We start from the raw sequence: 26,217 nt of genomic DNA, 5'->3' as shown, positions 1-26,217 counted from the left end.
GTGAAATGGATCTAAAGTGCTTGGTGGCAGCCGGTAGTGGTGCGGGATTATCGGCTGATGCTATATTGACGCTTTATAATAAGGAACATAGATATTACGTGAAAGCGTGCAGAGGCACGAGAGGCCGCGAAATCCACTGAAGAGCGAGCGAAAGCCGCTGAAGAAAGAGAGAAAGCCGCAGACGAGCGAACTTATAAAAACTTAATGCTGGAAAAGGATCTCACTGAAAAAAATTGATTTGCGCGCAAGCACTAGTGTGGAAGTACCAGATAGGTCAGAGATGGTACCCTAGCCACCAAAAGTGAGCCAGCGTAAGTTAATCGCACCTTTTGACGAAAGGCGAGATGACCTCGACGCTTATGTACAGCGGTTCGAGAGAATCGCGATAGGACAAGGCTGGCAGAGGAGTGATTGGGCGACTGGATTGAGCATGTGCCTTGCGAGAGAGGCATTGGCTGTTTTTAGCCGGACGCCAGCAGCGGATGCGCTAGATTACGACAAGGTAAAAAGGGCTCTGCTCCAACGCTTCAGATTAACTGCCCAGGGTTTCCGAGAGAAATTACGGAGCTCGAAACCACAGGAAAATGAGACAGGCCAGCAGTTCGCTGCTCGAATCTCCAATTACTTCGACCGGTGGTTGGAGATGGCTAACATAGAGAGATCATTCGAGGATCTATGAGATAGTATGATTGCGGAACCATTACTGGCATCGTGCCACAAGGGAGTCGCAATATTCCTGAAGGAGCGGAACTTGAAGACGTTGGCTGAGCTGTCCCAACACGCCGACCATCATTTGGAAGCCTAAGGTCAAAGGAATCTAGGGAAAGCCCAAGATAAGAAATGTTTGAAGAAGAAAGAGCAAACCCGGAGTGCAATCAAATGCTACCTCTGTGACAAGATTGGGCATAGAGCAGCAAATTGTGCCGCGCGTCGCACTCACAGTTCATCGTCGACATGAGATCGGTGCGGAAAGCGTGGGCACACAACAGAAACCTGTCGTGATCGGTCAAAAATAAAACGGCTTGCATGATTGCAGATGAAAGCTCTGCTGGTGCTAACTGGGAAAAGCAACGTGACCAGGAGGACAAAGATAAAACCAGTGCTGTTAAGACTTCTGCCAAGGCGTGAGAAGCCAAAAATGCTATGCCAGTGATCGTGGGGATGTTGCACGGACGTAAAGTGTCGGTACTTCTAGACAAGGGCTCCAACATTAAACTTTTAAGAGAATCCATGATGCCAGAAACGGATATCACGGGTACAGATAAGCCGGTTCGGTTGGCTGATGTAACAGTACGGCGGATGCCATTTGCTAGGGTACTGATTTTGTCGCCGTATTACTGTGGTTGGATTGAAGCCCGATGTGTCAAAGACCCTCTTTGTGACGTAATTCTCGGTAATATGACAGGGATAAGAGGAGTTGACGATCCAGATCCCCTCTGGAGATTGCCTACTGCAACGCGCACTGAGGGATGCAGGAAGTGGACAGTATGCTGCGACGGTGTATTGAGATTCAGGGCAAATGGATCCATTGTAAGAGGAGTCTGGTCGAGCATAGGTTTGAGAAGCTTTCAGGCTGCTGTACAGAATAGTCAAGACCCATGAGGGAGGGGAAAAGAGACAGTTAGCAGTGCCAGTGAGTTTACGAAGGGCTGTTCTATACTTGGCACATGACACTATTATGGTTGGCCATCAGGGAGTAAGAAAGACAACTAGCAGAGTCGCTGAAGAGTTTTTTTGGCCGTGCATGCAAAGCGACATTAAGAGGTTTTTGCGATCCTATGAAACATGCCAGAGAACCACACAAAAAGGTTTGGTCTCGAAGGTACCTTTGAGAACAATGCCTATTATTGAGCAACCTTTTCAAAGAGTCGCAGTGGACATCGTAGGACCTACAAAACCAGTCTCCCACAGATGAAATAGGTACATACTCACAATGGTGGATGTGGCTACTTGGTACCAGGATTCGGTTCCAATGAAAACCACAGATATGGTAACAATAGTGGAGGCCTTGGTGGAAATGTTTACGAGGTATGGGGTTCCGAGAGAGATACTAACGGATAGAGGAACCTATTTCACCGCGGAATGTATGAGAGAGATTTGTAGACTGTTGTCTATGCGACACCTCTTGATGACACCATATCACCCCAAGTGCAACGGCTTGGTTGAAAGGTTCAATGGCACGCTCAAGGATCTGTTGCGCAAGGTGTGCCAAAATAAACCCAAGGCATGGAATCGATACCTACCGGCACTCTTGTTTGCATATGGGGAAGTGCCGCAGGCAAGCACCGTCTTTTCGCCGTTCGAGTTGATATATGGAAGAGGGATTAGAGGGCCACTAATGGTTCTCAGGGAAGTGTGGTCGAACACTGAATTGAAAGAGGAGCAAAAGTCCTAGTATGTGTATTTATTAGAACTTCGGGACAAGCTTGAAGAAACTTGTCGCACCGCACGGGAGAGCCTCGCCGAGGCCCAGGCATCATACAAGAAGTATTATGATAGAAGAAGCCGAAAAAGGGTCTTGCAGGTTGGGGACGAGGCATTGGTACTCCTACCAACTGACAACAACAAGCTCACAATGAGTTGGAAGGAACCTTTTGAGGTGAAGAAGAAAGTGACTGATGTCGACTATGAGCTTGAAATTGCAGAAAGGCGAAAGGTACTGCATGTCAACATGCTGAAAAGATACGAGAACAGGCAACCCAACAAAGCAGAGGACGTCGCTGGCATGGTTGTTACGGAGACGGAGTCGGAAGATCCATACGAAGAAGAAATACCCGCATACAGCATAACCAAAACAATGGATCGAGAGAAGGTGGTTATAAACCCCAATCTCAATGAGGGGCAGAGGAAAGAAGTGGAAAGTGTGTTACAATAGTTCGACGAAATCATCTCAGACCTCCCAGGCAAGACGACGTTGCTCAAGTGCAGTATGCGATTAACCACGGAGAGGCCAGTTCATGTGAAACAGCAGTCTTTGCCACTAGCTGTACAGAAAGACATAGATATGGAAATCAAACAGATGTTGGACCTGGGGATTATAGAGCGTTCCACATCTGCATAAAACTCACCTCTTGTGGTGGTAAAGACGTCTGACTGTCAAACAGAGTCTGTGTGGATTTTCGGCATCTAAATAAGGTACTGGTTGATGACGGAGAGCACATACCACGAGTTGACGCAGTATTTGTGAAGGTCGCGGGAAGAAAGTATTTTTAAAAGCTTGATCTAACTAAAGGGTACTGGCAGATACCCTTTAACGCCTCACTCCCTTCCTATTTTGTGGTCTTTGCAAACTTTTCGACCGCAAAAGTTTTGCCCCGATTGGGTATAACAGTTGCACGACTGACTGCATGTCCCAGGAACGCAAACCTGAGGCATTCGAAATTTCTGAAGCCCTTCACTACGGCGTCTATCATTATCATATGGTGGTTTTGGAACCTTAAGCCCTACAATAAATCAAATACGTATCGCCCCTTTCCACACGATGCACTCGAAACCGTCATGTTGAGTGCCTCAGTCCGTTCAGCACATAAACAAATGCAATCTAATTTCCATTTTTTCCCGCAGGATAAATGAGTGAAACGCGCTCCCATCGACCCGACTGCATAGCGCGGAGCTAAGAAAACAAATGGTTGAATGGAACGCAGCGGTATCCTCTCTTTTAATTCTTGTAGGCCTACATTCGTACTCCAGATTTTTTGGTACTTCGTTATGCTTAGGCCCTTCATATGTTTTTATCAATTGTCATTGATATACTGTTCTCATGATACTTGGTATATTTTTGTTAGTACTTCTATGCTGTTCATAGGTGTAGAATAGAACACATTTCTGTTTGTTTTACTAATCAGTGTTGCTATTACAGTAGTTAGAGTTAAAGTGTAAGTATTGTCATGACCAAGAAAGACGCTGATGCTTCGGCGCGCGCATAGCTAGAGCAAGGAGGAGGAAGACGAAGTACAGAATAAGAACAGCTGTCCCGGGATCGGGTGTTGTTTCTTGTTCTCTGTTTCGCTCATCACAATGGCGCAGTCAACGAAGAAGAAGAAGGGACGCCGTCCACGCGTCCTTGGCTATGGATTCTGCCGTCAGCGCAAGCCGACAACTGAACCTCCTGCGGGAAGCCACCGGTACGTGTCTTCATGGTTCGTCGGCAGTGCGGGCTTTTCCATCGAGGAACGCCTTTCCCGCTTCCTTGGCAATGGGGTCCCACCCGCCGCTTCAGCTACCCTTCAAACCACCAGTGGACGGCGTCCAGGCCTACCCTGGGATTGTAGGACATGACCTTATTGACACCCTGCCACCATTTCGTGGAAGGGATCCGCACCAGCTCCTGTCCTTTGGGAATGCCGCTCACGCTTCCCATGACCTACATTCCCGTGCCGCACTCTTTCGACATACGAGTTGCCAGGGAACGCCGTCCAGGCTTCTCTGCTCTTCAACCTCACCGGCGTGAGTGCTGCAACCGCTACTCATTCGAAGACCGCGATCACCAACGCTTCGGACTTCGCACACGACAGCGCCGCGAACCTGCGACGTACCATCGTGCTACTCCGCGTCAAGACTGACGAACTGACAACGTCAATCTCCGAGCGAGCTCCTACAATGTTGCCAGAATTGCGTGCCACTAACACCGTAGTGGACGTAGCTGCCTCGCACGACTTTGAGGCAAGCCCATAAGCCCATTGGAGCAATGCAGGCAGCTTTGGGCACCCTCCTGCAGCTCTCAGACCAGCTCGACGGCGTTGCCTCAGTGATATCCGCATCCTCACGAGCCACCCCAACATCGTCGTACACCTACGAACTGCCGGAATTCGACGGGGTCCGGAACGACGCCGACAGCTGGGTGGCAACCGTCAACGCCCCAGCAATGCGCGAGGCCTGGACGGAATCTCAGAAATGGACCATGGCTGTAGACCGTCTTCGGGAAGGTGCAGCGGCGTGGCACCGGTATGAAGGCTGGAAGCAGCAGTCATGGGCGGGGTGGAGCTGCAAGCTCATAGCTGCCATCGGTCGTAGTCCTTACCACCTGTCTACCACCACATTGTCCAACCTGTCCGGTATCGAGGAGCAAGCTCCAGAGGCTTTCCACCTCGAGGCTGCAGCTGTGTGCTGAAGCTTACCACACGAGAAGTTCCCAAAGCAAGTTCACGGCGGCCAGAGGCCGCTACCCGAAGCAAGTTCACTGCAGCCAGAGGCCGCTACCGAAGTCGGACCTCTTGAAGGGCGTTGCTCCAACGAAACAGCCGCAGAGAATCATCCCGACTGTGCTGCATTGCCCTTCACCGACGCAACCCCATTCGCACACCGAGCTGCAGTGGAGCAACACCTCGAAAGTTCCTCGAAGCCCTCCAGCCGCGCGGCAGAAAGCTTCTCCGCCTGTCCTACGAATGACTGCAGATGCAGGTGCGACATGCCATTGCTGCTCTCAGTACTCACGCCGGTACACGATGCCATCATGTCAGTGGAAGAGGCTGATACCAGTCCTCATACAGCTCAGTTAGAGAAGCCAGCCCCAATATCATCTTTACTGAGGCAAGTGGAGACACCAGCATCGCCCATGCTTGAACCGCCTACGGTGATGGCGCCGGTAGAGCCCAAGGTACCCACTGCTGCTGTCAATGACCAAGATCATGAGGAGAAAGTTGGCGCTCAAGATGCGGACAGCAACCAGTCTTTACCTCCTGATAGACTTGTGGAAGACTCTGGCAACCAGTTTCAGTGTGGCCAAGGCCGACCTCCGAGATGCAGCCACTATATCGACCGCCAGATCTACCTTTGGCAGATACCGGAATCAAATCGCGGCCGAGAGCGTCGGCCGCAACGGAGCAGCCAGTGCCGGCCGCCTAAGTCCATAGCACTTTTTCAAAAAACATCGTGGCGTGTAAAAGAGCAACCAGCTCGAGGCAGTCAGTGCCGTCCACCAGAAACTTTGCCGCCAGCTCCACGCGCGCGCAGTCATGGCCTTGTGTCATGACCAAGAAAGACGCTGGCGCTTCGGCGCGCGGATAGCTAGAGCAAGGAGGAGGAAGACGAAGTACAGAATAAGAAGAGCTGGCCCGGGATCAGGTGTTGTCTCGTGTTCTCTGTCTCACTCATCACTATATATATGTGGGTGCAGGTACATTTTATATTAATTTGTTGTTTATGCATGCTGTTTGCTATAATTACATGTGTTTTTTGAGTATGTATCCACTGCTTCTTGGGCTTGGGTGGGCCTGCAGTATTCTATAAATAAAAAATGGCATATCCCACGTACAGTGGCAATTGATGATACGCTAAGCACGATTGAGAAAGATTGATATGTCACTTTCAAATCAGCACAACGTTACAAGGTGGAGGTAAATGATGTGATACAGGACTTGCATGTCATGATTACCATGTCTGGATTTGTCGTTTACAGTCATCATCTATTCACGTCACGTGATACCAAATTTGATATATGTGGATCAAAGCGAAACGAACACGAGCCCGCTATGAGCATGGCTTGTTGTCATGTTCTTACATGACACACGTGTCAGTATTATCATGTTTGCACCGCTCATATACTTTACGTCATGTAGCACCAAATTTGGTATATGTGGAGCTAGCAAAACAGCCGCGAGCACATCATGAAGGGCCCAAGTTACTCCAATGTAGCGTTGACGCGCGCGCATGCTTGGCGCAACGACGGTACGTTAGCAAAACGCGAGCACTCTATAGTCTGGTGCCAGGGGTGAGCGGTGCGACCAGCGTCCGTTGGCGCGGCCCGACGGCAACCGGCGCGAAATGCGACACGCTGCATTTCGCGCCGATGCGTTACCCAAACAACACAGCGTCTCCCTTTTTTCGTGACGGAGGGACGCTGGACGCTCTGAAATCCGCATGCGTCAAAGCAACGCAGCGCGGCGCACGCCGGCGGGTATATGGCAGGACCGGTGCCTGGCGTGGCAACACCGGCGTGACCCACCGAAATTAACTCCGGTGAGCACGCGCACCGCGCCACATCAAACTGTATTGGTGTCTTGACTGTGGAATGTGGTCATGTTCACACATGACACGCATATCAAGATTATCATGCTTGCACAGTCACACACCCTTGTCATTCACTGGCGTCACGTCATACAAAATTTGGCATATGTAAAGCTAGCAAAACGGCCACAAGCGCATCATGAGCGCGACATGTATTAATGTTGTTGCAAGACACGCGTGTCGTGATTATCATGTTTGTATGTGTCATTTACCTATGTCGTCCATTTGTGCTGCGTAATACCAAGTTTTGTACATGTGAAGCCATCGAAACGGCCGCGAGAGCATCATGAGCGTAGCATGTTGTCATGTTGTTACACGACATGCATCTCATATTTATCATGTTTGCACCAGTATCATGCATTCGTCACCCATTCACATCCTGTTTTACTAGATTTGGTATAATAGAAGCTAGCAAAATGGCCACCAGTGCATCGTGAGCATGCATTGTAGTCATATCGTTACATGACATGCGTCTCATGACTGTCATGTTTGCACCAGCCACATACCTTCGTCATCCATTCACGTACCGTAATACCAAATTTGGTATATGTGACGCAAGTGAAACGCCGGTGAGCACATCATGAGCTTGGTATGTAGTCATGTTGTTACATGACACGCATGTCATGATTTTTATGTTATGGTCTGTCACTTGTGTTCGCCACGTAGTCATGCCATATTATGCCAATTACGCAAAATGACATGTGAATATAACCACCGCAGGAGCAGCAAGACTATGAAATGTAAATCATGACATTCATGAAATAAATATCTTGATGATCATGGTATGACTAGTCTCTAATGTTCTTCATGTAGTCATGTTAAGCCATACAAAGTTTGCTATCGATAGCTTAATTGAAACGGTCAGGAGATGTAGAGGTTGTAGGCGGCTAGATAGGTAGATAGATAGATAGATAGATAGATAGATAGATAGATAGATAGATAGATAGATACGCGCCAAGTCGCCGAAGTTCGCTAAGAAATGCTACGCATTTAATAGAAAAAATGGACAGGTACGTTGCAGAGCTGAGTCACACCCTTCATTGCACTGAGGGTCGATTGTGTAGACTCAAGAACAGCCCACATATTCCTTGTGGGATTAAAATGGACCTCTATTGTTTGTCCAGAAGCTATCCTTTCATGACAGGCCGTGAGCGCCTGTACAGAGAATTCATGTTCTCTGTAACAGCGATTGTAGTTTAAGGGATTGCGGATGCCTGCGGACAGGACGATGCGTTGTAGTGGAGGTCACCCACGCTTGATGGCCTGCAAGCTTCCTCTTCAATTGGCGGCTTGTGGCCTCAGCATATGCACTGTGGTATTCGATGTCATCATCGTCAAATCAGTTCGATGACCTTGATAAAGCCATGTTCCCAATTGACGCTAACTTGACACCGCCTGGTCTTAGCAGAAGAGGGGCCGGAGCATCCGTCCTTTCCTTGGACATCGTAGCCGCCATAGATGCGTTAGTAAGAGTGCATTTCAGTCATAAACGCATACTTACAGTACCAGCAACAGATCACAAGCTCGTCCAAAGTTGGCTGAGCATACCTGGGTCTTTAGGCTTCACTTAAAATATGTAAGATTGGGACCACGGTTGTAGCACAAATATTGTCTTACCGAAGCGTGAACCATAGAATACGTCGGAACGGCCAGCTTGCCAACCAATCCAATAATGACAAGAGTCCTTACGATGCCCTGCATGGTCCTGCCAAAAAAACATAGAACACCTTGCACAATCACGCAAGACAGACAACGCCAAGGCTTTATCAGATTCGCCGTATTGGATGGTGTTCGCCGAACGCGCGAACGCTTGGCCTTTCGACAACTAGCGAATTTAATGCAGGGTATGAAGAAATATTGCGATTTACAGCGCAACCCACTGACAAGGTCGAGTAATCACAATGTGAATGGTGGCACCAAGAACACGGCATTCGGAAAAAGTCCAGGTTACCGGAGGAATACCTTTAGCGTCGTTCATGTTCTGTATGCAGAAACGCAACCATAAAGACACATAAATTGCACCATTTCATGCCACGCTTTCAGAGGTGATGGCGCAAAGCGAGGCGATTTTGCTAAAGCGATAAAGCGGGTGCATTAAGGCCTTGCCTTTACAAAGCACTCAGACATATTTAGTCATCGTCAGCAGGAAAGCCATTATCAAAGTTTCCAGCTGCGTGGGTTCGCTTGTTGTCATACGAACACGTAGTGGGCCCTTTGCTGATTCCCAAAATAAGTAATTATGGTGTAGTGGGCAAATAACAGTTCTGCAATAGGCATTAAATTACTCTTTGAAACGGCCAATGTTACTTGCACAATGGTTTGTTTCCTTACGGCACGGTTGAGGCATGCACACAGAACCGAAGCCAGTTAGTTATTCGGAAGGTGCGGTCCATTCACCACCGCGACTTTCTCTTGAAGGCGAAGCTCAGGCGTCCTCCCATTTTTCGTACTACATCATTTTGCGCTAAAAAAGTTTACTGAAAAAAAAAACTCCACCGTAACAGAAGGCACTACCGAAAAAAAACGCATTTCTAGAAGTGGCTAAATCATGTGCTTGTCCAAGCAGAAACAATATGCGCAAACCTGAGAAGACCATGCGTGTACCAATTTCATACCGTTTTGTGGCTATTGCCACATTCGCACCTTGTTATATGGATTTCTGCAACAGAGGAATCAGTCGTCTTTCTTTCGCTTTCATCGTGGTCAGCGTGTTGCTTTAATTTCTTTATGTCAGTTCCTGACCAGACCAATTTTATTTGAGCTCTCGAGTACATACTTGAGGCATGCGCCGGCCGATCTCTCTACCACGCAGCGTGTGCGAGGCAGAAGCGACTGAGATTAAATGCAGCGTCGTCCTAAAGGCTGAGCAGATATACCCGTAAAAGTATTTCAAAACACATGTGTTCAAATACAGGATTTCGAAGCCTAAACACAAATACGAACCTTTGAGGTAATGGAATATCTCGCACATATTTCTTCAAATTGGTGGTAAAAACACCGCAAAATAAAGACAAGTTATAGAGATACTGAAATAGTTTCTGCTTAGTTCGGCCTTGCTTATACTAAGAAGTTTTGCCGCTCAAAAATGATTTATTTCCATTTTCATTTCTTAACAATTCAATTTTCTAATAAATGTCTGATACAAATTTCGGCAGATTACTCGTACTCTGAGAATCAACATTATGCGAAGCATACGCTGAAGAATTTATTGTGTGGTAATTTTTGTATTGATTGAGACGTTATAAAGAAGTTATATCCTTTCTTTCATAACGCTACAGCAATCTTGAGATCAGCAACCAGCAAGATCAGTAACAACGATCTTGAGATTTCTGTTTCTGATCACAACGTTTTCAATCCCTGGTGGAGAAAAATTATCAGAACAAGGATCGTGAGCATTATTTCTGGCCGAAAAAACTTTGCACGCCACACACCACATTATTAGGGAAAGATCAGACTCAATAAATACATATGAACCAATGTTGGAGAGATGGCGGTAAGTTGAAGAGCAGGAAATATTTATTTAAAGTTGTGAGCATTTGCGCAAAGATTCTAACAGTAATATGAGTATTAGCAACGCCAGAAGCGATCAGCTCATATGAAGCGTTAGTGCTCGCGAGGATGGTAGCCCTGGACACTGCTTCATAAGTACACATCAGCGCATGGTACCTAGCTGAAATTTATGCGAACCCAGCGTGACGGCTGTTTCCGAGGTGCACAAATGTAACGTTTATAAAATCGAATATCCAGCACTGCAACCACTAATGACGTTTTGTGAACATTAGGGCGTGTTTTAAAAGTTTTTCATCCGAAAAGTCAACAAATGACTTTGCAGAGTAATATTGTATTTAGAGGCTCAGATATAGGAATAGTGAATTCAGTGAAAGTTCTTGAAGTACATTTCTCGAGTTCTTTGCAATATGATGGTCACGTCAACAATATTCAAATAAAACTGAGCCGGATAACTGGAATTTTCAGGCGTATCTGGTACCTCATCCCGAACTCAGTGAAGTTATTGATGTACAAATCGCTATTTAGTTCTTATCTTAACTGCTGCTAAATATTTTGGGAAAAAACTACAGAAATAAACTCAACAAAATTACTCAAAATAAAGAAAAAGTACTAAGGCTGATAGATAATGCTGCATTTCGAGCACCTAGAGACGCGCTGTTTAAAAAAATACAAGATAATAAAAGGGAATGATATATATAAATACAGACTGCTACAAGAGTTCCGTCTTAGCTGCACATGCTATTCGTTTACGGAGATGGCAAATCTTTGCTTGAAGGAAAAGGCGTACGAAACAAGAAACACAGAGACATGGAACGTTCTTCACTTGCGAATTAATTATGGCTTTCAGATGCTTCAATGTACTCATCCAAGAATATAAATAATTATACTAGCAAAGGTATAGATGTTCCTCCTTTAGGTGCCACAGAATTAACGTCTCTTTTTTGTGTAAACCACGTAGTTATTTATAGGTGCACAAGGTCACATCAGGTCTTTTTCTGGACTAAGCTACGTATACAACACGTTTTTCAGTTTTCTTTATTCATGAAATGATCATTACGCAAAACACTGTGACAGTTTTAGGGGGGAAAACTACATCATATTGTGATGCCCTGTACGAGGTATATATTATTGTGATATTGTTGTGATGCCCTTCAGCTGCTACATTGTTCTCGAAGGGGGTGAAGCATCCCTCAAGCCGTCATTACGGCTTTCCCCTCCGCCTCCTGTTACAATCTACTGCGACAAATCAAATAATTAAAATCAAATCACACCAAGCGGCTCCAAAACTGGACGTGGCTCTGTGGTAGAATGATTGAATGCCCCGCAGAACGCTCGGGTTCGATTCTTACTGGGACCCTGACGTTTATTCTTTGCATTCATAGGGGTAACGCTGCCAATGTGAGGTTTGTTTTATCACTCATGCATTAAATTTGGCCAAGTGTTTTCACTCCGTTCCTTTTCAGATACTAAGTAGCAGTCACGTGTGGCACATACCCGCATATACGTGGCACACTCGCCGTCGGGCATGTCCCGCTGTCCACCGGTAAGTTTTTGATGACGTACGCGACGGAATTGTGACATTTCTTATGTCTTAACCAGCGCGTCATCTTCGTTCAACCTTCTTGCCCTTCCATACAAATTTCGTTTAACGCCCATTTAAGATGTGGTCATGAGAGCACCAAGTCCTAAGTGGATAGATAGATAGATAGATAAATAGATAGATAGAATGATAGATAGATAGATGAATATATTTGATGCAACTTACGTTCTATATTCTATCAAATTTTTCCCACAAAAAATTTTAAAAAGTACATGCATTCACGTGAAAATCACACAAATACTTCTGTTCATAGAAACTGTAAGTGCATTTTAAAAGGAATCAGTAACTTGGTGGAAAACGAAAGTTTTAACAATTACTAAATTTAGAGTTCACTGGCGGAACATGAGAGAGGTCTTTGTCGTACAGCGAACGTAGTCAGGCTGATGATAATGAAAAAATTAGGACATCTAAACAGCACTGTTATAGCGGTGAAAGCAAGAATGTTCAGGCCAGCATAAAAGACAGAATACAACGGTTTTTCTATTACACATAGTTTAACAAAACTGCGAGCATTTGATGAGGTCGTCCTTGCACTTTTTTATTGATTTTGGAACAAAAGGCCCAACAGTGAATGCTTGCTCACGTAGCAGTGACCCAACAAAAAATTGAGGGATCCGTAAGCTTTGCTAATAAGAGTTGAACGCGATAGCAAAATCCGGCCCTTTGTGAACTCTTCAACTGCTAAGTGCATACTTAATAATGTAATTTTTACATACAAACGCACGCACACATACACATACAAACGCACACACAGTAAATTGGACCAGCGCGCACTATTATCGCCGAATGCGCTCGTTTTCGTCGTGACAACTGTCGAACAAAATGCGTTAAGGGGGCCCAGAAATACTTTTTTCAAGTAACCATGGAATTAATTCACTAGAATTCACTACAAATTTAACGCCGCAAAAATTTTCAGAATCCGCCCAGTGCGAGTGGAGTTACAAAGGTTTGTCGCATGCTGCAATTGCAATATCTCTTCTCTCGTCCCGACGAGAGCGCTGGAAGGACAGAGACACTACCGCGCCTCATGACCTTGACACTTTTAAATGCGAAGCATTTGTTAGCGAACATAGGCTACTACGAGCCTATCTATCTATCTATCTATCTATCTATCTATCTATCTATCTATCTATCTATCTATCTATCTATCTATCTATCTATCTATCTATCTATCTATCTATCAATCTATCTATCTATCTATCTATCTATCTATCTATCTATCTATCTATCTATCTATCTATCTCGTAGTCTTGCGTGGTGCAATATGTTGATTCCCAATCATCAACTAGCCCAAGCATCTGTCTTATCCTGTAAGCACGCAGTAAATAGCATGGGAGAGATTGTGTCCCCCCTGCCTTACACCATTCTTGATTGGTATTCTGTTGATTTCTTTATGAAGCACTATGGTAGCAGTTGATTCACTGTAGATTATATCCAGGATGTTTATATATACTTAATCGACGCACCGATTACGCAGTCTCTGCATGAAGGCTGATATTACTACTGAATCAAATGCCTTCTCGTAATCTATGAAGGCTATGTATAGTGGTTGGTTATATTCTGAGCATTTCTCTATTACCTGATTGAGAGTACGAATGTGGTCGATTGTTGAGTAGCGTGTCCGAAACACTGCTTGTTCCTTTGGTTGATTGAATTCTAATGTTTTCTTTACTCTGTTAGCTAATACCTTTGTAAATAATTTGTATACTACAGAGAGCAAGCTGATCGGCCTGTAATTTTTCAAGTCCTTGTCATCTCCTTGCTTATGTATTAAGATGATGTTAGCATCCTTCCAAGACTCTGGTAGTCTTTTTGCCAGGAGACACCTCGTAAATAGGGCGGCTAGTTTTTTTATCTCAATCTGTCCTCCATCTTTCAGCAGATCTGATGTTACCTGATCCTCACCAGCAGCTTTGCCTCTTTGCATGCTCTCCAAAGCTCTTTTGACTTCTATCATTACTGTGGGGTGTCATCTGGTTTACTGCTTTTTCTTAGAGCATTAAGGTCGTGGTTGTCCCGGCTACTTTACAGATCTCTGTAAAACTGCTCCGCTATTTTAACTATCCTATTCATATTGGTAGTTATTTTGCCTTCCTTGTCCCTTAGTGCATGCACAATGGGCTCTCGTTCCCGCGGAGCTACCTGGTGCGGGGTTTATTTTATGCGCCTTGATTTGATTGATACGTGGGTCTTAAAGTCCCGAAGTCATATATGAATATGAGAGGCACCGTATGGAGGAATCTGGTAATTTCAACCACCTGGGGTTCTTTAACGTGCACCCGCATTCAAGTACAGGAGCCTACAGCAGTTTTACCTCCATCAAAAATGCAGCCGCCACAGCCGGAATGCGATGCCGGCGTTATGGATTTTGTCATGTCATCCGTTAGAATATGATGTTTTGTCAGCGACGTTTGAAGAACCCCGGAAGTCAACGAGAAACAGTTTCGTAACTGGTAATAAGCTCAATGACGTTTTTGTTCTATGCAGGTAGCAAACTTGGACGAACATTTACGGATAGAGGTACGGGCAGAACTCCAGTTAAATTTTCCTGCTCAACTGTCAGGCCATCTGTCACCTCGGCGAACTTTTTTACGAACACCACCGTCGTACCTCGCCTAAGATGCCGGCGCTCAGCGCTGAAACTCGTAACAAGGTCATGTGTGTGTCCGCATTTTATTTTCCCAATATCTCTTGCGAAGGACAACTCAAGGACGAATAGCAACGTCGGAGTTCGCTCAGCGGGGTTCTCAGAGTTGCTTGACAACTCAAGTTTTATGGCTACAAGCGCACTTGAGCGTGGTGGGATTGTCACGTCATCTTCGAATACACGCAGAGGTTTACGTTGCTGATCTGTGTAGGGTACTTCCAGAGTCTAACCTGGCACTATTCGAAACGTAACTAATCTGTCAGTAATGTTTATAATTGCTTCGTATTCACGCAGGAAATAAATCCCTAAGATCAAACTCTTGCAGCACTGCGAAAATTTATAAATGTAACAAGAATATCCGAACTGCTGTTATTAATTTGAGCGGTACATTTTCCTGTCGGCGTTACCAATTGATCCCCCGTGGCTCTTAGGTTTGGCCCCATCCATAAGCTTTTCGCTTTATTAAGGCAGGCGGCGAGTTTCAGGCTAATAATAGAATAATGCCCACTGGTGTCTACGAGTGCTCTTAATGGATACCCACCAATACAAACGTCTAGGGTTGCACATACGATTTCCTTTGAAGAAAGTGACGTCGTATCGTTCATCTCATAGACCGTCGTATATCGGTGCACTGAATACGTTGGAGTGTTGTAACATTTCTACGGTCGGCACCCTTCCCGCCACAGTTCGCTGCTGTTAGTTTCCCTGATGTGGCCAAGGCGATCTGCGCTAGGCCACATCGGCGTAACTGCAGCGGAGTGGTGACTTTGGTGCAGGTGACGGAAAGCGGGTCGACCATACGGCATATCGAGGGGTTGTTCTTGCGATCATTCATTGCTGTTACGTGGGTAATCAATTCGAACAAGATGTAGGATTGGTGGAACGTTCTGATCGTTACAGCCGTGGTACGGGCGAAAGCGGTAAAAATGGCCTGGTTCTCTGCAATTGAAGCGAAGTGGACAGCGATCAACAGTGTGCTAGCAGTCGGTTCTACGAACGACTGGTCAACTGGTAAGCATCATTTGCGACCAAGTTGCGGATGTTGGTGGACGTTGAAGCGGCGATGTTTTCATAGGCAGAACAGACTGTGGAGTAAGCGGCTTTGCATTACACTTTGTTGTAAGGCCCAGTGGTGGAATTGTAATACGCAAGCTGGCATGAGTTCTGTGTCACTGGAATATAACAACGAACGGCCGACGCGTAGCTTAAAGACCGCTGGAGTGATCCGGGCAGCGACAATGCCTGGAGGACTTCCTGCTGCACAACTGTTGCTACGGAAGCCACAGCAGGCTCTTGCGAAGAAACAAGCAGATTGCGGATCGCCTCACGAATGACCCCACGAATCAGCTCACAGAGAAAGCCCTCACAGCCGGCATTCCAAGCAGAAACGCTGATCGATGCGTTGTTCAATTTATTGTAGTAGCCACGTTGATTGTTGTAGTAGCCACGTTGAGGCCCCGCTTGATTGTTGAAGCCCCTTCTGCGAATTCCGCTACAATCGGCGGGTTCCGAAGAAAATCAGCAAACAGCCTCTCATCAGGTGCCGCAGATTTTTTTTAGCTTCAGGCATCTCCGGGTTAGCTCGACGGAACAGGTGCTTTATAACCTCCGCAAACATGGCGACGTACCCGTTAGGCTTCTGCATGCGCAACTCGATCGGCTGCTGAGCCAAATCACGACGATCGCTGTTTACGGAGGTTTCGATGAGCTGCTTCCGAAACTCATTTTATGAAAGTCAGTGTGGCTTCTCTGTTCTCGTACCGTGTACGAGCGCTGTCTGTCAGGGCAAAATAAGCACAAGAGAGCTTCTGTTATATTGTCCAATGACTTGATTTGGTGGCGCACTCACACTGTTCGAGCCAATTCTGGACGCCATCACAAGCTTCCCTGTGGAACGTCTCTAGCACCCGAGGTGGCTCAATGGTCAGCTGCGAAGTGCTGGCGCTTGCTCTTTCTCTAGATAAAGCCCTTGTTTGAAGAGATTCCAAGAGGACTACCTCAGTGCTAAGGCCTCATAGTGCGTGACTGTAGCGGTGGACAGGCGTGTGCACTGGAGAGATTGGCTGCAAGATCAGACTGGTTGTGCCGCTCCGTGGAGGAGTGTTGAGCATCAGGCTTCGTTGAAGTACAACACGTCGGCCATCTTCACAACGCAGAAATAACGGGAGACAGGAACCGCGGTGCGACAAGGAAAATCCAAGTACTGTATTAGCAGATCGCAAACAAAAAATAAGACTCAACGTCGTTTTCCTCGGATCTCAGTGGTGGTTGCTACTCGTCCTCGTCACTTCTTTGTGCACAGCCATCATGACGGCTTTTAGTGGTGACAATATTTCAGTATGCTAGAAAAATGAGGCATGTGGCATGGCTCTACTGGTCTTTTAGTTTCTAAGCCTCACTGCACTATACATTTGTGCTGCATTGAAGCAGGACAAAACCAGTTCATTTTAAAGTGCATATAAACACGCTTTCAATATAGTTTATTAAAGATGCCTGCGTCGGTAGTGCTCCATGCCTTGTAATTCATGTCTAATTTTATGTCTTATTTGGCAGCAAAATTGATGCCACTCTGCACCCTCGAAAAATGTTTTTGAATAGCCGAGCATTAGTAAGAAGCCTGTTCGAGCTGTTTGTATTATTACCTTATTGAAAAGGCCTGCAGCAAAAGAATGTGGACTCCCGAACGCCGGCAATGCTGCAGCGTGAAATGGCGTCAGAACCACCGCTACGAGCTGCCACACACACAAAAAATAATTGTATAGAACGCGATGCAAAAAGCACCCGTCAAGAAAGCTCGACCACAAGGATTCTAGCGTGCAAATTTCGGGTGTTAACTTGAATACACTTTCAGTAGCCGAGAACCACTGCGTCATGCTGACATGTGCACTGTTTACTGTAAAATGACTAGTTACCATGCTAACTGCTCATTCAACAATAGTTTTGTATCTTGCGTACTCGACCTAGACGGCATTTGCACCTGCTACGAAAGTTTGAACATTTATTAAACACCAACACCTGCTGTTTCTAGTGATTGCCACTATAATAATGACAACAGCACTGTTTTTTTTTACAGTTTACAACCGCAAAAAATCACGTGGACTCAGGAGCAGGTACGCTCATCAATTCGGCGGTTACTGGCAGTTACTTTCATGTTTATTACTCGTTTCTCGTTAGTTTGAAAGGGTCACATGTGCAAAGGCTTTATGACGCCTTTAGCTTATTTCTTACGCTCACACAATTGTTTTGAGTATTTTGATGTTTTGCGTGCAATGTACAGTGCAGTCATGCCAGCGCACTGCTGTAGCTCTTCCTTTAGCAATAACTATACATAATGGCTTGGCGAAAACGATTACACTGTGCCGCAAACACTATGCTATCAAATTGGTATAGTAAGCATGCGAATTGACAAGTCTGTGTTCTCGCATAAAAGCCACAGAGGTGCCGGCGAGTACGACCGGTGGCTGTCGGTGAGCAAAGGCCTAGGTTTGCTGAAAGTGCTGAAACTACGTCGCATCAGTGTTCGTCGCTCCTTGCGTGGACAACCTACGCAACAAATAATGCTTTTTAGAGTGAATGATGCAACGGCTGTGCAGTATTGTCATTCTCACTTGTCAAAATTGTGTATTCTGAAACCCAGAAGCACCGATGGCACTTGTACAGGCTCGGCCAGAAGGCCTAATCTTGGGTGGAAATGATGGTGGGAGAACAGAAAGGTGGAAACCACAAGTGTTGAAGATTGGGTGTGTTGGTTCGTCGTACTTGAACTGGTATAGCGCATTACGGGGAAAAAGAGACGGCCAAGCAGACCGACACAAGAGGACAGAGCGCTAACTTCCAACTGAGTTGGAAGTTAGTGCTGTGTCCTCTTGTGTCGGTCTGCTCGGCTGTTTCTTCTTCCCCGTAATGCGCTATACCAGTTCAAGTAAAAACCACACTCGTTGGGACTCGTCTCGACGCATGTCGAAGATAAAAGTTTGTGCATTTCTGCGTCGCACGCAATTTGTTCACCCAATAGTGTAGCTCAAGTAATTGAGTGTACAAGAATGGCCGCAATTCTTTTATAGCGTGGTGACATCAAGTGACCGCTGTATTCTGGTCTACCGTTGAAAGGGGCAATCGTGAACTAGAGTTTCCTTATTCCTTGATGACTGCGCTGCGATGCAACACTTTCACTGTTCACAGCGACACCTCTGGTTTTCTAAACATCACAACAAAACAGCACATCGCACATGTCAAGCTGATACAAGTACTTGCATAAAATGTAATCATTAACGACCATATTATACACTCTACAAAGTGGAAGCACTGTTGACCCCACTGGAATAAGAAAAACGTTCTAGAAAGCGTAATGACCAGAGTTGGTTTCTTTTCACCGTAAACATATTTATCTGCGCATTACAGAATGAAACACTACACATAAATGATTCCCCTTACTGCTATGTGCTTTTGTATTCATTCCATAATCATCCACCAAGCTTCCATCACGCCATTGTCACCAAGCTTGTTCACCAAGCCATCTAGCAAACACGCTTTGAATAGCCACCTTCAGCCGGCATTTTTCGCTGCCGCCACCATTGGCTCGCCACCACCACCATCATCTGCCACCTCGTTTTCCACTCTCGCCATCATCAGCCAACATGAGCCCTACAGCTTCCACCATATCCACTATTCTTTCCACCATATTCCACCAACGATTCCAGCATTCACCAACCCAAGGTGTTCGATAGGGTGAATAAAAATAGATTTCTCTTTGCAGCCTGCGATTAGTGTGAACGACGTGTTATATATATATACAACAACAAATTTGAAATGACATTTCTGTATTCAGCTTTCATTACACTTTATAAATGAAGGCAATATATTCTGTGCCTCTATGCACAAAAAAGCAGCGGTAGGGCTAGGATATTGCCACTGGGGCAGGAAACACTATAATTAATCTAGTGACCCTGAAAGTAATGAATGAAGGAGTAGCTTTTTAGTGGCTCTAAGGAAACGAACTAGGAGGAGAGTACCACTCGAATTATGCATTTTTCCCGTGTGCGTTTGGCCGTAATTGTCAATAAACATCCAACGTCTTTTTCGCCTTTGGATTCAACGTTGTGATTACAACCAACAAAAATGTTCACATTCATGCGGGAAATTTTAGAAATACGCCCATCATCTAAGTGATGTTCTGCTTGTTACACCCATTTCGTGGGCTGTAGGAAGGCGAGTTATATTCAATCCGTCCGGGCGTAATCTCGTTTAGTGACAGTTGTTGCACTGCACAGGCAGAAATATCGGAAATTTCATGTGGCGTCCAGACAGTAGAAGGGGACGTAACGAGTGGCTGCTGCTTGATTCCTGTTTGCACTATCCGGCGCAACAAAAAGATTTAGGAGGTCTGCTAAAGAAATGTACGAACTGTAGGTAACCTCATGCGATTGATCATGTTATGCTTGAAAATGAAAATATTCACTCGAGAGTATTTTTTTGTCTCAATAGTAACCCCACATATCAAGTGGGTATGACAATCTCGACTGGGTTAGAAATAAGTAAGAAATGGCTGGACAATTGGTGGCTTGATGTAGAACAAAAGGACTAAAGTTTGAAAATTGTGGTGAAAATAGGATTACTTGGTTCAAAGGGAGAAGTGATTGGCTGTGAATTTACTTTGTTTTGCTATTGCAAAATTGACTAATAGGAAGTTGACAAAGATTTACGCCTACAAAATTGTTTTCTTTTTTGAGCTTCGTATACTGGGCATGTCCCCGTGGCACTTTGAAGAGGACATCCCTAGCATTCACTTTTGATTGCGTGAAACGAGTGCGAAACGGGCATTATCACTAAGGCCTTTAGGTATGGGCTGACCCTATTTTAGCTGCAAAACGATATCTTGGTATCTCCGCTATCACCTCTTTATAGCACGGCCACTTACTCGACTCCGAGACAAGGCAGCAGGGTCTCGGTGGAAGTGTCACATCGTCGGCTATTCGCAAACGGCCGCATGGTTCGTCGCAGCTGTTGTCGGCATATGGATGTGCGCAAAATGTCACAATACGTTGAGGGATGTTGATAACAGCGCCATGATCTTGAAGAATATCTATGCCCAGAATTAGCTCTTTACAGCAGTCTGGCAAAATGACGTAAGTGGCCACGAAGCTAAAATCCCCCATGCAAAATCGAGTGGTACACTTACCCGTGGGAGTCATCAGCTGATCACCAGCACTACTTATCTTATGTGCGGCCCTGTCCACGGTGTCTTGACCTTTCTAAGGCGGTCGCCGAGCTCTTGTCGCATGATTGAGATGTCGGTGCCAGTGTAGACCAGTGCTGTAACGTGATGTCCGTCAATGAGAACGCTAAGATCAGCACGTAGAACTTCATCAGCATTATTATTCGTCGTCGTATTCATCGTCGTTGTCACCATACCTTCTTGCGATGATTGGGGGAACTTTTCAGTGTGTCGACGATTGGCAACCTTGCCCCCCGAGGTCGCGTCAGTTAGTTTCACCGGCGCGGGCTAGGCGAACGGCCTCTAGTGACGTCCGCGTAGCTCTGAGGGAAGTCACGGTGACGCGCAGGTGATGGAGATAGCCAGTGACGCGGTGGAGTTGCTTGGCCAGGCGACAGTTGATCGGGATTGTGGGCACGACGGTCTTCATAGAGGAAAGAAGTGGGACGAGAAAAGCTCCCAAACCCGGAATTGCCATGATGGCAATAGCGGGCAATGTGACCGGGTTCTCAGCAGCGGAAGCAAATAGGTCGATGGTCAGCCATGTGCCATAAATCAGTTCGGCGAATTGGTGGTCGTCTCATAGAATACCGTTGTCATCAATGTACGACAGTGGGTCGTGGCTGGAAGGGCGTCACCACAAATGACGGTGGAGGACGACGGACCGCATCAGCGTAGATCGCTGGATGTGGCTCAGGACTTGGCGCGGGTGGTGTAATGGCTTGCCTCAACACCTGACGGGCGATTTCGGCAACAGATGCGACAGGCGGTTAGGTAGGGGGAACGTAGAAAGCCCGAAGTTCTTCACGCAGTATTTCCCTAATCATTAGTCGCAAGAAACTTTCACATACGGCAGTGTTTTGAGCTGCAGCACTTACTGCCGTGTGGTTCGGCAGGCGGTCAAAGTGTCGGAGTCATTGTTGCAGTGCACGCTCGATGACAGCCGCCTCTCTTATGAATTCATGTACTGTTGTAGGTGGATTTCGTACGAGGCCTACACATACTGGTTCTTTGACACCCTGGATTAGGTGACGCACCTTCTTCACCTCGGGCATGTCAGGGTCAGCTCGTCAAACAGACGGATCATACGCTCTGCGTACATGGAGGCTGTTTCATTGGGTTTTTTACACGCGTACCTCAATCAGTTGCTGTGCGCGATCCTGTCGGTTCGAGGTCAAAAATGTAGCGAGGAGCTTTCGACAGAAATCTTCCCAAGATTGAAATGTAGCCTCGCGATTGTCGTACCACGTGTGAGTGCTATCTTCCAGTGCGATATATGGACGGATAAGTTTGTGCTTTTCGCTCCAGTGGTTGGATACAGCGACCCGTTCGAACTGTTCGAGCCAGTCCTCGACATCCTCGAACTCTTCCCCACGAAAAACTTCAGGAGTGCGAGGATGTTTAGGAGTCACCTGCGAAAGAAGAGTGGTCTGCAATGGAAGGATAACTGTGGATGTAATAGGAGCTGCCATGCTGGACAGAGGAGGAACAGCTGCGGACTTCACACTTAGGTCTAGTAGGCACCTACTGAATCGGTGCTCGGGAGTCGTATCGAGGGGCTGAGTCTTTGGACTAGGTTAACGGGTCCGAGCAAGACTGTCCTGCATCAGGTTGTAGGCTCCAGCATCTCCACCAGTGTCACGACGTGAAAACAGAGGTCTTGCCGCAGAGATTGAGACAGCAGAAGTGGGTCGGTCTTTTTAAAAGAACGCGCAAGCGATTTCTTCTTTTTCATCAATTTCATAGTCCTTCCTCGCACATGCACGACTGCCATCTTCTTTCTTGATCAAGCACGTGAGAATATTTTTGCAAGTCTTTCAGATATTGTCACTGCTGTTTATGAAATCTCTGTCGAGATTTGAAGCAGTAGTATAGCTTCGTTACGTCTGGACTACATCAATAATGCAGGCAAGTTTACAAAAGAGTCTTCACTTAAAGGCTAAATTCCGTTATCTTCAAGGTCAGTGGATCTCTATAATTTGCTGGGTACGTTCCTTTGCATACTTTAAGCATTTTACCCAATAACAAGCACGTGAGAGAAGCAGATTCTTTACAAAATAACTTTATAGGTTGCCTTGATTCTCCAGACTGACTGCTCACAGTTATTATCAACATTGTGTGTGTATTTACGTCTGAACACTTACGTAAAATTGATAGAAGTGACGAAACCAAGGTGCCACTGATTATCCTTCAGTCACAAGGCAAAAATCAAGTGGGTTGCTTAGACAACGTGTCCTTGGTTAGCCGCGCGAATTTAAGTTCGCTGTGGGCATGCGTGCGATAGGTGGCAGGTGGTGCTACATTGTGGTTGCAGATGATTCCCCGTATTACCTGAACCTGAGCACCTGCACATTCACGAAACACTTTGATGTAACGATTACTTTTCGTCGCAATTATGGTGTTTGTGCTAGCAAAAGCAGCTTCCTCCAAGGACACTGTGCTAATAATCTTTTAGGCTGAAGAGGGTGCATGCGTGTGTATTACGGTAGCGTACTAAAAGTTGACATTTCGGTTGCCAAATATTTTCTATTACGTCTCTAAGGCGCACCGTGACCACGCCTAGCACATCCCGCGAATGGTGGCACCTACTTAGCTTAAATAAAATCGTTCAGCCCTTTTCTCTTCACTTTCCTTTTTCCCCATTACCTTGACCCTTATGCATGGTAGCGAACCGGATGCTATAATTTTTCTTAACTTCCCTGCGCTTTTTTCGTTTTACTTTCTCTCTCTGTATCTTCAATCCGGCTAGCGTTTTTCTTAAACTCTGCTATGCCGAAACATATGCACTCTTTCTTTAGAAGTATATACAAGCTTCAGTTAGTGGCCAAAGTTTTCAGCGGTGGCATTTTACCGACCACGGCTCCACAATTTTGAGCGGCCAAGACAGGTGGCGTCATCTGACAAAGGAATGCAGAACCAGCAATCGTCATTTTTCTTCTGCAATTTTACCAGGCCTCCACACTCGTTCGATTCTGAGCTGTCAATTCCCAACAGCTTCGAGGAGCTTGTACGAGTAGCACGATCAAAAAGAGGTATGGTGCAGCTGTTGCGATGGCGTCCCCTTTCCATTGAGCGTCTGCTCTTCACCGCTTTCCTAGCTTTCAGATTACGCGCTGGCGAGACCGCCATGACTTGACGGTTTCTGGTCTGCATAGTTTTTGCCAATTTCTACGTGACACGAAGACCATACTGTGGTTTGGATTCGATTTCTTTGTCGCACTTTTTGCTTATTGAAAATTATCCTGAACTTTGCCGAGAAGTTGTGCTATCAGGCCCAAGACACGATTGTCTCAGGTATATAAAAGCACCCTTACATTTAAATGGTCGAAAAATCGCGAGAGTCGGCCTTTAAGATGCTCCGATATGGTTTATCACTGCGTCCTAATAACCCGTCATTGTTAGCCATTGAGGTGGTAGTATCGGCACCACCTTCGATATCCATGAATCATCACCTGCAATTTGTGTGACTGGTAACACGCATGCCATTTTTCGGACAAACTGTGGTCCTCTTCCTCTTAGAAGGGGCGTCTCGTGTGCTGCCATACCAGCTCATGATTCCCGCAAGCGCCACCGTCGATCCCAGATTCGACCAAGAAAAGCTTCGCTAATAAAATATTCAACGATCACTGCTTGAACAGTCGACAATGTTTTGTGAGTGCTCATTGTACTTAGCAGGTTTTGTTAGAGAGTAATATATAAATGCTACTGTAGGCTGAAAATTTCTACGAGAACATAGGAGCGGAAACGGTGCTCTTGAGTGCAACGCCCTTCTATCTTCCTAAAGTGGCACCCAAATACTAAACCAGCTTTCGTTAAGTACTATGCTATCTGCCTTACAGACAACTGCCTAAGTGTAGTCGGGCCGGGAGATGATGCGCTGACACCCCTGCCACAAACTGTACTAAACAGCTCACTGTCAGCGTGAATGGTATTTACCTTTACTAAAGAAAAAATTCTGCAGCTTGACCGGTAAACGTTTTTACACCTCATAGTTTCTGTGTTGCAGTTAGACAGCAAAAACTTGTGCGACTGAGACACAGACGGCAGAGAGGCATGACAAGATGCGCTATGCGCAAGCAATTGTCACTTTGTGGGTCTGATCGCGTCTCTCTCCCACCGGTGTCTTCGTCATGCGACTCTTTGTTTATTAATGGCTCACCTAAATTCACAATTGGCAATCTGGTATCGTTCATTAAAATTCAGGTGAGAAGATTTTTTTATTGCAAAAGTTACCTTGCGCACCAATCAACACGAAGCTAACTTTACATAAACATTCAATATCTCACACAAAATTATATTATTATTAGCTAAACCCGTTTCCTACTGAAATAAGTGACAAGGAACACTCAGGACACTTCCAGAATTCAAAACCCAACTGGTAATATATTTACAATAATAATAGGCAACTTGCAAGTGAGGCTGTTTATCAAACACAGCGTATTACCTAAAAGCATCGCTTGATTCCAATGAAACTATTATTGGTCTATAGAAGAACTACTGTTATTCTGCGCTAAATCGTAAATAAATATTCACTTACAGCTCCTTAAAAAATCTTCGCGAAGACAATTTGTGGCGCTCACCTTAACTCAGCCACGAGGAGCGTCCTTTAGAAGCCTTTATATAATGGAAAAAGAGCTGTGCGATTTCTATACATACGCTCGGCACGAACCTAATCACTTAATAACGGTAGTGCCCCCTGTGTTTGAAGCTTGTGCGTGAAAGGGTGGAAAGAGAGGGGGAGGGCTCCATGGGACATACAGCGTCGCAGCTCCATGGGTGTCTGCGTCTACGGCGCTTATTATTGATGTCATACTATGAAGGCTGCAGTTTCCTAACACGACAGTTCGCCCAAAGTAGCGCATGTGTTGTCACTTAAGCAAGCTTGCTCAACCAAGCGAGCCTAGAGTTTCAACAACTTCCGTGACAGAGAAAGGCAGAACAGATGGAGACGACGCACAGCTAAAACTCTCCGAGTTAAATTAATACCACCACCTGATATACGACTACGCTACGGCAATAAACAGCTCAGAAAAGCCCTGTCGTTATTTGATTGCGCGTCGTGGTTCAGTCTTTGGTAGCGCAACATTTTCTCGCGCAGCAGCTTTTTTCTCTATGAGGTCTTGTTGGAAGCGCTTTCCGCTCTTGAGAGCTTGAAAACTGTTGAATTATATTAAGACAGTCAAAGCACCTATATCGCTGCCTAACATGCGCATACTAAACAGGCTCTAGCCACATACATCC

The 26,217-nt window shown here is 45.8% G+C and overlaps 1 protein-coding gene across 1 annotated transcript in view; it reads right to left on the bottom strand.

Annotated features, from left to right (window-relative positions):
- The window catches only part of LOC119173300 (uncharacterized), a 74,997-nt gene extending 49,422 nt beyond the window's left edge, over nucleotides 1-25,575 (bottom strand). Inside the window, exons 1-2 of the mRNA XM_075894467.1 lie at nucleotides 25,557-25,575; nucleotides 8,623-8,710 (exon numbers count right to left, since the gene is read on the bottom strand). Coding sequence (XP_075750582.1) covers nucleotides 8,623-8,706 — 84 coding nt within the window. The 5' untranslated portion in view covers nucleotides 8,707-8,710; nucleotides 25,557-25,575. The remainder of the gene's footprint in view (nucleotides 1-8,622; nucleotides 8,711-25,556) is intronic.
- Between the last annotated feature and the right edge of the window lie 642 nt (nucleotides 25,576-26,217).

This window comes from Rhipicephalus microplus, chromosome 5 (assembly GCF_043290135.1).
Source record: "Rhipicephalus microplus isolate Deutch F79 chromosome 5, USDA_Rmic, whole genome shotgun sequence".
NCBI lineage: Eukaryota > Metazoa > Arthropoda > Arachnida > Ixodida > Ixodidae > Rhipicephalus > Rhipicephalus microplus.
The sequence above is the reverse complement of the archived record's forward strand: the minus strand, read 5'-3'. Positions and strand labels throughout refer to the sequence as shown.